Source organism: Aotus nancymaae, unplaced genomic scaffold, assembly GCF_030222135.1.
Source record: "Aotus nancymaae isolate 86718 unplaced genomic scaffold, 86718_ANA_hifiasm-v0.15.2.pri h1tg000049l, whole genome shotgun sequence".
Classification (NCBI taxonomy): Eukaryota; Metazoa; Chordata; class Mammalia; order Primates; family Aotidae; genus Aotus; species Aotus nancymaae.
In genome coordinates this window covers 7,638,419-7,651,005 of record NW_026988463.1, presented here as the reverse complement: position 1 = coordinate 7,651,005, position 12,587 = coordinate 7,638,419, and the positions used below count along the sequence as shown (strand labels likewise).

General features: G+C 43.9%; 1 protein-coding gene across 1 annotated transcript in view; it reads right to left on the bottom strand.

Moving 5' to 3' along the window:
* Nucleotides 1-12,587, bottom strand: part of RBFOX1 (RNA binding fox-1 homolog 1) — a 2,526,943-nt gene that overhangs the window by 50,099 nt on the left and 2,464,257 nt on the right. Inside the window, 1 exon segment of the mRNA XM_021673515.2 lies at nt 9,348-9,480. Coding sequence (XP_021529190.1) covers nt 9,348-9,480 — 133 coding nt within the window.

Below are 12,587 nucleotides of genomic sequence, written 5' to 3'. Positions count from 1 at the left end.
CTTTTTCAACATTTCCGATGTAAAGTGAGAATGTTGGTTGGGGGTCAGAAGGCAGAGTCACCCTCTGCCAACAGGACTTGGAACAGATCTGATGAGAGGCGAGCAACAGATATTTAGTGTGGGTCCTAATCCAGAGATCTGATCACTTAGCCATATCAAAACAGCTCTGTCCCATTCTTGCAGCCATGCCCTTGCACGTGCTATGCCTTGTGTGGGCAATGTCCTTTCTTCCAGTATCCTCATCCGAAAGCAGCGAGATGACCTTTCAAGAGCCCAGTCAGATGGGAAGCACATGGGCATTTGCATCAAATTGCAGCATCCTCAATAGCTCAGTACCTTTGGACACATTGCTTGAGATACCTGAACCTTACTCATCTGTAAAATGGGAAGGTAGCTAAGTGCCCGCCTCAAGGGAGGGTTTCACAGGATAATGCTTGCAAAGGGATGGGCATCATCCTTAACAGTGTAGCTCTAACAAAGGTCACCATGTCTGAGACCCGGTGCTCACCTGCAGCTGGGTGACTTCTCCCAGTATGAACACCAGCATCACTTTTCAGTCTCTTACCTGAGCCACTCATCAATTTCTGCCTCACATTAAACGTATGTGTGCATGTGACTCGTTGCACCTTAAAAGCTACACCCAGTGGCTTAGCTAACATTCTCTCTCAATTTCTGACACGTTGCTTATTACCTAGAAGATGTACAATAACTGAGTGACTAGGGCCCATGTTTTAGAGGGAAGATTGGGCATGAAAAGGTTTCAGGAGATGACTGAGTCATTTCTTTATCAACTCCAGGCAGAACTCTATAATGGGTTGGGAGGAGTCTCAGGTTTGTCTATAATTGGCTATTCAGTATCAGTGGATGTTGTCCAAGGAGAAGAAATACGATTCAAAGACTTGAACCTGAATTAGGAGATCAGGGTAAAAGACTAGACAGAAAGCAGTCTAGAAGTAAACAATATATTTTTAACCAAATATGAACATACACCTTTAGTTATGGGAAATAATGTCTTCTAAGTATCTCTAGGGGAACCTCATCTGTCTCTGATCTTCTGGGAATGATGGAGAGAAGAACTAAGCCTGGGCCTTGGGGGCTCTTCCAGCAGGGCACATGGCATGGGTGTGGGCCAGGAGTGGGGTTCTGTGATGTGGCTGAGGCTGAGCTCTGGTCAAGAAACTGATCCCTTCTTTCATTAAGACAAGTTGTTATGCACCATGCCCAGTTTTGTGCCTCCGTGTCAAGCCTGTTTGTACCAATATTGCCTAAAGGTAAGGAAAGAACATGCCTTGATGTTTGCTCTTAGGAGTCTCTGTTCGCTGGGTGGCCTGATTGTCATGCTTTGTCCTCCACCACGGGCCATGGAAAGTTACTTCGGGGATATTGACATCCCACATTGATGAGACATTGAACCAAGGAACTGATATGGCTTTCCCATCGTGACAAGCTCAAACTGATCAAGAACTAATTCTCAATGACTGAAAGGTTTCCTGTACCCCAACTACTATGCCAAGGCATGGAGATAGAGGAAGCAAGCCCCCTCAGTAAATGTGCCCTCCCAGAGTGTACAGGGAGTGGGGCACACAGTCACAAATTACGTACAAAACTGTACAACTGCAGCTGTGTTAGATGCTACAGGAGAGAGCAGCAGAGGTGTCCTGAATATGGAGTGGAAGGAGGCAGGGCCAGCAGCAGAGATGATACAGGCTGAGCAAATGCCACAGAAACTTAAAAACCTTGGCTCGGTGGAGAGAAAGCAAGAGCTGGCAAGGCAAAGGGTTGGGGGTGGGGAGGATGCCGGAGACAGAGCAAGGCAAGTCCCATGGCTGAAAGGTGCCTAGCTTTTTGGAGGGGCCGGGGGAAAGGTGTAATGTCTAGCATGAGGGTCTAAATACGGTGACTTCCAGTAGGAAAGGTGACTGTAGTTGCTTTTATAAACCCCATCACAGAGCGATTACTTGTTTTCAAAGTGCACATGTACGTCTTGGAGAGAAATAAAGGATGAGTGATCTATATGATAACTCTAAAAATCGTGGAACCAATGTAGTCATCCTCACTGGCAGTGTGAAATAAAGGCATGTAATGGGAAGCCAATTTTATCAAAACAGTTTTTCTCCTTAAGAGTAACAGCATGAGCACCATTACTGCCACTACTCACATTTGTAGAATGCCTATCAACGATCAGTTCCTAGTTTAGAAGTTCTGTGCTCATGATCCCACTCATTCCTCATAACACCCCTATGAGATAGATAATATCATTGCCTCTGTAGACATGGAGAAACTGAAAGAGCTGGGTATTGACTGAACTGGGATTCGAGCCCAGGAAGTCTGGCTCCACAGCCCAAACTCTTAAGTACTATGGCAGGCAATGGTGGTCAAACTTGAACGTGGATCAGAATCACCTAGAGGACTTGTTGAAACACAGATGGCTGGGCCCCATGCCCAGACAACAGGTTCTGATTCAATAGATACGGATGACAGCATCTAAGAGTTTGCATTTCTAACAAGTTAACAGATTATGATGATGATGCTGGTCCCAGGAGTATGAGAATCGTTGGTCCATGCAACACCATCCCCCAAGTGTTAGTTAACTTCACATCTGAGACAAAACTGAAGGTTAGCCTCCTATGTCATATTCTAAAGGAGGAGCTGGTTACAGGAAAGCTCTTATCACAAAGTCTTACGCTAGTTTCCAAAAATGTATCCAAATAACTTTTAAAGCCTCATCAAACAGCTGCACTTAAAATATCAGACGTTGGGAAAGAGGCACAGGGATCCATGTCTATGGTGCAGCTATAGATAAATTAACCACAGAACAGTTATAAGAGAAGGGAGTTACCATCGTGCACTAAACAGGTGCAGTCCTATTTCAATGCAGAGATGGTCCGTCTAGCCATGCAAAGGTAATTGTTTTGCTTGTCAATCATGTTGGGACTTAATATGCTTTTGCAAGGACATAATGCAAATGCACATCTTATTTTCTTAGGAAAGTAATAGCAGTAAATAATTGAATGCAAGTCAGAGAGTGATTGCACTATAGAAAATTAGTTTACTGTTAAAAAAATGTATAAAATGCTCAAACTATACAATCTGCTTGTGTAACATAACACACAACAGCCACAAGTATATTTTTATAGAAAAGGCTCTTTACAACTACTCTACCCAGATGCCCCTCCCAACTAGAAAATAAATTAGACCTTTTAATGTGTTCAAATACAGCTCTTTTTGACTGGATATCAGGTGGGATCATAAACTTGCTGGCATTTGTATAGAATGGGAGGGGTGTGTGTGTGTGTGTGTGTGTGCACTCTGTGTTTGTACACATTTTCCTAGAGAAAATTTTTAATCCAATTATTAAAGGCATCTGTGAAAATGCCTTTTCACATTCTCCCCTCCAAAAAACAAAGCTTTAAAGACCACTGATTCATGTTTGTCTATAAATTCACTCTATTAAGATGCTGTTGGGTTACATTTTGAAACTAGCAACGAAGTCGCACTTTATAGAGAGAGAATTCTGCAAAGCAAACTTGTCCAACCCACAGCCCGTAGGCTGCATGTGGACCTATGATGCACATAGCTTTGAATGCAGCCCAATACAAATTAATTAACTTTCTTAAAACATGAGACTTTCTTTGTGATTTCTTTTTGTCTATGTGTGGCTCGTTAGCTGTAGTGTATGTGTATTTTATGTGTGACCCAGACAATTCTTTCAGTGTATCCCAGGGAAGCCAAAAGATTGGACACCTCTGTGCGTAAAGTATTCTGAGGATGGGTAATGATGACTTTTGTTCCTACTATTAAATGAAAAAGTTCCTAAGCATCAAATAATACAAGTTTGGGATTTTAATATTTAGAGAATAAAACCAGACAGCATGGCTGATCTGTACACAGAAAGATAGATAGTCCCACAGATTGGTGTCAGAGGCTCTTTTAGGACTTAACCGGAAAACATTCCCAAAGGATCTATTTGTTTTCCCACTGGCCAGCTGTAAGTTTTTTCCTGGGTTACTCTCCTACCTTTCCTATATCCCAAATAGTATACAGTCTCCTCAAAATACTTCTCAAGGAATCTTCGGGAAGTTTATACAGATGTGTGATGATTAATTACCTGAGAAAGGGCAGAGAATCTTGCTCAGATACCTAGAGAACCAAGAGCCAAAGCCTCAGCTGACACTAGATGCTCAGGCTTAGAAGAATAATAAAAAACACCGCCAAGTATGGTGGCGCATGCCTATAATCCCAACTACTTGGGAGGCTGAAGGCAGAAGAATTGCCCAAACCCAGGAGGAGTTTGCAGTGAGCCGAGATCACACCACTGCACTTCAGCCTGGGTGACAGAGTGAGACTCCATCTCAAAAACAATAACACATGCGACAATCCATTAGAGCAGTCCATCGTACTCCCATGAAATATGCATGGTACATAATAGGCGCTCAGGGAGTTCCTCTTCGAGGGAGCAGATTGGCATCTAGCTGCTGTTTTCTAACCTTAGAGATACTAAGTTTATAGGGTTTTTCTCCAACGTTTCTACATTTTATCTTGATGCATAAATAAATATCTTGTGAGCTTCCTGAAAGGCAATTACCTCTTGGGTAATTCCTCCCAAATGTGAGTCATAGGAAGCCAGACCAGGCATTGTGGCTTCTCAATCAAACTGAACAATCAAATTGACTCCAGGATCAAATGCAAGGAGAAATAAGGAAAATTCCACTCTGCCCTCTCTGTGACTGTTACCTATTTAATACTGTATTTCCAGTCTACATATTCCATAAGCAATGGAAGTGCCTCAGCTATTTCTGTGGCCTGAAGGAAATGGAGCTCTGTGAAACTGCAAGTGCTCCCTAGCAAAGATAAATGATGCATAGAGGGAGAGACATGGGGTCTTCTTGTGTACTCAACCATAAGCAGAAGGGGATGTTGAGAAGAGTATAGGTGGCTAATAAAGTCCCTAAGTACATCAACCTAGAGAACAGTAGGTACAGTTCACTGAATTCATGTCATAGGATGGACCAAGTTGTCACCTTACATGGATTTTCCTTCTTCACCCTCTATCAACCCTATGGGGGCAGGTACATCCCTCACTATCCTCTTAAGGAAACTGTCTACAGACGTTAAGTAAGCTATCCAGGCCAGTATGGGTAGAATACTAAGGCCCAGTCTTGCCTTAAACCCAGTGTCTTCCTAAGACTGTAAAATCCCATAGGCTATGTAGACATTACTTTCTAATTAATCACTGTCTGATTCAGTTGATGTCGGCAATCAATTGGGAGTTGGTTGGTTTGGCCTAGGGTTTTCCATTTGTTCCTATGATCCTACCACGGTCCACAACTGTCCCTACCCCAAGGGGAATCATGTATTAATGTCCCAAGGGGTTTCTATTTAGGCATGTGAGACAAAAGACAATGGGGCCTCTTCATAACCTATGTTCTTCAGCTGTGTGGAAGCTGATGCTCAGAAAATACCAAGACATGGAAGGAAAAAGCAATGAAAGGAAATGGATGAATGGTTGGGCACGATGGCTTATGCGTATAATCCCAGCACTTTGGAAGGCCAAGAGGCATCCCCTGAGGTCAGTAGTTTGAGACCACCCTGGCCAACCTGGTGAAACCCAATCTCTACTAAAAATACAAAAATTAGCCAGATGTGATGGCAGGCACCATAATTCCACCTACTTGGGAGGCTGAAGCGGGAGAATTGCTTGAACCCGGGAGGTAGAGGTTGCAGTGAGTCGAAATCACACCACTGCCCTCCAGCCTGGGTGACAAAGTGAGACTCTGTTTAAAAAATTAAATTTTTAAAAAGGAAATAAATGAAGAGCATGCTTAGGGACTCTTCTCATGTGACTGTCTTTATATTGGATACCTCCAAGGATCACCCAAGCTTCCACGAAAGTAGCCATGGAGATTCGAAAGGTTATTTTCTTCAGTCTCCCAGGAGGAAAAAAATATGGAAACCATGCATGGACCTAGGATACATTTTTTGACTGCTGTTTTTAGTGAGAACATAGATTCATATTGGATACTTCAGGAAGAACAGATTAAGGTTGGCAGTTATATAGGCTTTCAATTGGTGACAGTGGAAACAGTACATTCTTAATAAATGCAGTTAGGGGATATCTTAGAAAAGATGGAGATGGCTGGGTGTCAGGGTAGGGGAGGGATCACAGAATGAGATTTCACTGTGGCAATTTAGGAAATATTTGGACTTACATGTGTCCCTATTTCTTCGCTTCTTGGATACCTTCTTGAAACACCCAAGTTGGGCTAAGGACCTTTTCCTGGTACTCACACAACACCCTCTTGTATCACTTATCACCGTTTATTGAAATGGTTGCCTTGTATGTCATCCCCTGCCCCAACCAGAAGAAACAGCTCTGAAGGTGCCATTTGTCTCTTTAGCACACAACAGTGCCTAAAGCATCATAGGGTCATAGGGTGAGCTGAACGGGGCGGGGATAAAGATGTCACTCAGACCTAGAAGTTTTCCTCCAAAGGACTTTAGAGACAAAAGGCTACAGGAAACAGACACTCTCTGGACCACCTGAATCCTAATGATGCTAATTCCTGACAATGAGTACTTTCAACGTCTTTGCTATTTGCTTTCACTGAACATAAGACAGGGGTCCTCAATCTTCCAGCCAACTCTTGGCCTGTGTCCCACTCTGCTGTGTTCCTTTCAAAGAGGAACCATCCCCCTGCCGTCTCCTGCAGTCTGAGCCTTATATTCCTGAGGAGAAAGGAAACCTTTTTTTTTTTCAGGCAATTCTCCTGCCTCAGCCTCCTGAGTAGCTGGGATTACAGGCACGCGCCACCATGCCCAGCTAATTTTTTGTATTAGTAGAGACGGGGTTTCACCATGTTGACCAGGATGGTCTCGATCTCTTGACCTCGTGATCCACCCGCCTCGGCCTCCCAAAGTGCTGGGATTACAGGCTTGAGCCACCACGCCCGGCCGAGAAAGGAAACCTTTAAAACATTGGGCTTAAAGTTTTTCATTCCATGCCAATTCACTCCTGGCAGTTTATAATCCAGTGAAGCAACCAGATGAATTTCCTTCTCTTTGACCAGCACCTTGCTCTAATAGATTGTTGCAGACATGAACACCTACAACCCCAATCCTTCTGGGGATAACTACTTCTCTGTTGAGAATTTGATCTTCCTTCCAAGTATGGCTTCAGAATTCCAGCCATACAGTTATCAGCAAAGAGGCACAATCCACCTTTATCACCAAACTGATCACAGATATTGCTGGAATATTAAAATTAATTTTCATCCCAAATAATGACAAACACATTATTTGATCATTTGGAAATGCCTGTGTCTCTCCCTGGTGAACATGGCACTAATTAGTTATGCATGGTTATTCCCAATAAAGAACACGTTCATTATAAGTTAGCTAATTTTGATTTTACAGCAGGTGTGTTATTCTGAGATGTTTAAAAATTGTTCATATGAGGATAAGCCATGTAATTTTCCTTTTATTTCTTTTGCTGTTTAATATAGTAGTGAGATACTGATGGTAGATATACCAAAAATTTTCAGTTGCCATGTACTGAGAACAATTTTCAGACAAACAAATGTGGTGTGTGCAATTTTGCATTTATAGCTTATGAATCTTGCCTTACTAATTAGAGGAGCCCAGAGGTAATGTGGGACTTTATTTTTCCTGCACAACCCATTACATGATCTTGGGAATAACAAATCTTTATTTTTGCATTTCTGGATCCATAAAATGGGCTCAGTACTGTTAGACCAGAGTAAAAATTATATCAACAATTCCTTATATTGCACAGTCATATATAAGGCTTAAGACATGCAAATACATTTGACAGGCCCAAGGGAGAATTTATAGCTGATTGATTCTTGGTTTGTTACTATTCATCTTTTCAGTTAAATATATATATATATAGAGAGAGAGAGAGAGAGAGCTCTTGCTTTGTCCAAGAAGCTCAGAGTTGACCCAGTTCTAATGAGGACACAGGAAACTTGATGGACATTGTCTTACTACTTTTCCGTAATTTCCCTTCCTGATAGTTTTACATAGGCTCATTTCTTTCTTACTTTGTTTTACTGTGTTTATTTTTGAAACATTTCAAATGCTCTGTTTTAGAATGAACAGGCACTGAAAAAAAGTGTTTCCTTCTGTCATGAATATAATAGATGATCTAGGCTAATTTAGATTTTCTGAAGGATTTACAAGCAACAGCTATACAAAGGACATTAACCCTTTTCACACAGTCTTAAATGCAGCCCTGTTTTCTTCTACACACCAGAATGTCAGTCGCTGGCCAGGAAAGCCTCCTGCCCGACCCTTTTGGGGATCACTGACTTTAACATAGAGCAGGGTGTCTCAGCTGCACCATGACTGACTTTGAGCCTGATATGATAAGTCTTTGTTGTTGGGGGCTATTGAGAAACATCCCTAGACTCGACCCAGTAGAGGACACAGCATCTCTCCATTCCTGTTGTAACAACCAAAAATGTCTCTAGACCTTGCAAATATCCTCTGGTCTAGGACCACTGCTGTGGAGGCATCCCTCCTCCGACTGCAGAGGTGCAGGAATATTCTAGCAGGATCCCTAAAAGAGGGACATAGGGACTAGCATTTCAAGACTGGCACCCAACACATCAGTACCATTTTTCATCTCTTTTACTGAGCATTCATGCCATTCCTCGATATTCACCTGGCAGTATCAAAGTCCATGCACAGAAGGTGCAAACTGGCAATGGGAAACAGAACAATGTGCATTTTCCCCACGGAGGAGAAAGAAAGGCAAATGCCATTTTGGAAAATGGAACTACAGTGCATCTTAACTCCAATTTCATTAACTCTTGCTTTTTCGCATGTGACTCCACACCTAATTTTCTCTTTGCAGGCAAAGGTTCATGAACCTTAAAGCTCAAGATATCTCTGGGGAGGAGACAATACCACCCCAGTGATTTTTATGTATGAAAACCTCACATCTTTCTGTGGAGGAATTCAAGGGGCAAATGTGGTCCAACCTCCTTAATAACCAGATGTTTGCAATCATCAGAAATACATCTTTGGCTGTAACCATTTCTCTGTTCTCCAGCATTCAGTTTCAAAGAGAATTTACATAACAACATGTGACATGTAGAATGCTTAAAGGCACCAACCATGACAGGACAAATTACACTCATTTTTCAATACTCTTAGCAAGGTGCTCCACTGCAGGTGTGTGCGGGGCTGCATGCTGGGGGCGGTTCTGGGGGTGGGAGGTGGAGGGTGGGGGGAGTCAAGACCATCATGCACTGGCAAACAGCTCCGTGCCTCTGGGGAGGGAGGACTGGTGCAGGGAGGCCTGCCCTGGAGGCTGCCCCACTTACCCGCCGTAAGCCGGGATCGGGGGCGGGGGCGCCGCGGCCCTGAAGGTGTTGTACACGGTGCGGCCACGGCCACGCAGGTGCGCCCCTCGGTAGGCTGCCGCGGCGGTGGCAGCTGGATACGGGAAGCCTGGCACTGTGGGGCGAGAGGAGACAGAGAGAGAGAGAGAGAGAGAGAGAGAGAGAGTGAGAGAGTGAGTGAGTGAGTACAGGTCGTCAGATGCACATCCTGCCGTAGAGGAAACAGCCTCCAAAACCGTTGTCCTTGCGCAGGGACCCAGCAGGACCCCACCCACTTCCCGGAGTCAGGAGGTTAAAAAGCAAAAAGCAGCACAGAGGCCAGGGATGGACTCCAGAGAGGATGAGGTTAATACAGTGGGCCCTTAGCCCAGGAGAATATAGTGAGTGACAAACATTTGCAAAGAATTCTAAATAACAGGATAAAAGCTCACTGCACAAGTAGTTAACTTACTTGAGACAGGGACTGGCTCTGTTGCCCAGGCTGGAGTGCAGTGGTGCGATCACGTATCATCACACTCTTGACCTCCAGGGCTCAAGTGATCCTCCTCCCTCAGCCTCCCAAGTAGCTGGGACCACAGATAGGCAGGTGCCACCATGCCTGGCTAATTCGTTAATGTTTTGTAGCAATGGGATCTCCCTTACGTTGCCCAGGCTGGTCATGAAATCCTCGGTTCAAGCAATCCTCCCGTGTCCACCTCCCAAATTGGTGGGATTACAGATACCACCACGCCCAGCCGACAACATATTTTCAAAAGGGCAGATTGCAAGATGTGTGATGTCTTCTCAACCATTACATATACCTATGTACATATGTACACATGTATTTGTGTGTGAAATATACTTACGTGAATATGCATGTGTACATGTGTATGAATGTGTGCATGTATTTAAACATATATGTACATATGCTGATATGAACATATTTATATACACGTATACACACCTTTCCACGTGCTAGTAGTTATCTCTGGGGCCAAACTGCATGAGTGTTTTTTATTCATAGCTTTCCCCCATCCTATTTTTATTTTTCAGTTTATGTACAGATATCCCTTGGTAAAACTTCTAATTGAAGTGTTCCCATTGATGCATGTGTGTGTCATGAGTGCAGGAAGCACACATGCCCTGAGAAATAGCTCATTACCAATATCTCATAAGCCTGCTAAACTCCTGTGCAGCATTTAAAGGCAAAGGCAACCACCATAATTACAAATATGGGAGAAGTCTGGGACCCTGACTCTTAAAAAGAGAATGTGGTGGCCAGGCGCGGTGGATCAATCCCAGCACTTTAGGAAGCTGAAGTGGGCGGATCACAAGGCCAGGAGTTTGAGACCAGCCTGGCCAATATGGTGAAACCCCCATCTCTACTAAAAATACAAAATTTAGCTGGGTGTCGTGGTACATGCCTACAGTCCCAGCTACTGGGGAGGCTGAGGCAGGAGAATTGCTTGAACCTGGGAGGCACAGGTTGCAGTGAGCTGAGATGGCACCACTGCCCTCCAGCCTGGGAAACAGAGCGAGATTCCATCTCAAAAAAAAAAAAAAAGTGGGCAGGGATTTCTTCCTTTGGGGAGAATTGTCTGAGCAGGATGAGGAGGTGAGGAGTTAGGAAGGGAATTAAGCCTGATGATTACCCCAGCCCCTGATAACTAATGCTGTTTCCTCTACCTGGGATGCCCTTCCTCCCATCTCAGGCAAATCCTAACTCCTCAGGGCCCATGGGCCAGGAAATCACTTTTGCCTTCAAGCTCAGTTCACTTCTCTGACCCTCCCAGTGCTCTCACCATAGGGACCACGCTTGTCCCATCTGACTAAGCAATAGGCAGTGTTTCCCAAACTGTGTACACAGAGGATGCTTTTCTGAAAAAATGCCTTTGGGAAGTCCCTGTCCCAAGAAGAGCCACGGTAAAGGCTCAGAAGGCCCACCATGAAGGAAATGCTCTTAGTTAACCCAGCACACCAAACTCCTTTACCAGGCTTTCTGCAAAACGAACCTCTGATGAGGCAGGGGTTGTGGTTTGTTTACTGTTAAAGTTGTCTCCACCCTCTATCCAAACTGCCAAAAAGAGATGTCCCTTTCCTACCATGGGCTTCAGGAGTAGAAACGTTCCCCCTCATGTCTTCCTATCATTCAGAGTCCCTTCCACGTGCACTGATGCATGGACCCAGGTGTGTGTTGTAGAAGGAGGTAAAAGGAAAGAGTTGGAAGGAAAAAATGTGCATGGGGAGCCTCAACGGAAGCCCCGGCTGCTAATGAGGAGGTTGGACAGGGTGGCCACGGAGTGCACTTAGACCTGAAAGAATTACGCCTACATGCATAGATATGGTGTGTTTGTACGTACGTGGTGGGTGAAGGGAATGGGTGGGGTTTTCTATAGAAGCCACTCAGAATTACTGATGCAATTGTAAGGGCCCAAATAAAACCCCTGAGCCCGCCTAAGTGAAGACCAGCTGGGTATTATCTGGAAATCTTTATGTTTTTAAAAATCCAACAGCCTTCCTATTTTTTGGATTCTACTGTGACTTTCTACCATGATGTGGGTAAAATATGAGGACTGTAGAACCGGGAATGATGCTATCTTTCTGTTTGTATCTGAGAAGACCATAAAGGTTATTTTTAACTCTTTTATTCTTGCTAAAGACAGATCATGCTGTTTTATTTAAATTTTTTGCCAGCTCCTAGCACCTGAGTTTCCTGGATCACATGGCAACTCGTATGCTTGGAACTGCAGAGAGGTGTTGGGTTTTAATGGGGAGCGCGAGTAAATCCTAATATCATAAAAGCACAGAAGTAATGAGAGATGAGACACTTGCTTCAGGACTGGGAAGAAAATGAGTGGGAATTGCTTTGACTCCAAATCTGTCTTGCCACAGTTCAACTATTAAGTTTTCAGAGGAGCACCCTGGATTTTGAAATAAAGAAAATGAAAAATTCACAATCTGGCAGAGCAGCTGGCTGCCTGTGTGAGGAAACACGGTAATTATGCTGACCCATTCATTATCACTGGCTATGGAGCCGAGTGAGCCAGACAAGCTCCCTCTCAGCCACAAGCAGGTTTTACAATAATTCTTGGAGGATTTAGATGTTGAGATATAACATGAAACAGAAACTTGGCAATAGAGAGGGGAGCACGTGCTGTTAAAAGCATGGAGCCAGGATTCCATTTTGTGCCCTCTTTGTTACAGGGAGAAAATGGATTTCCTGACGCAGGATATTTACAAGTC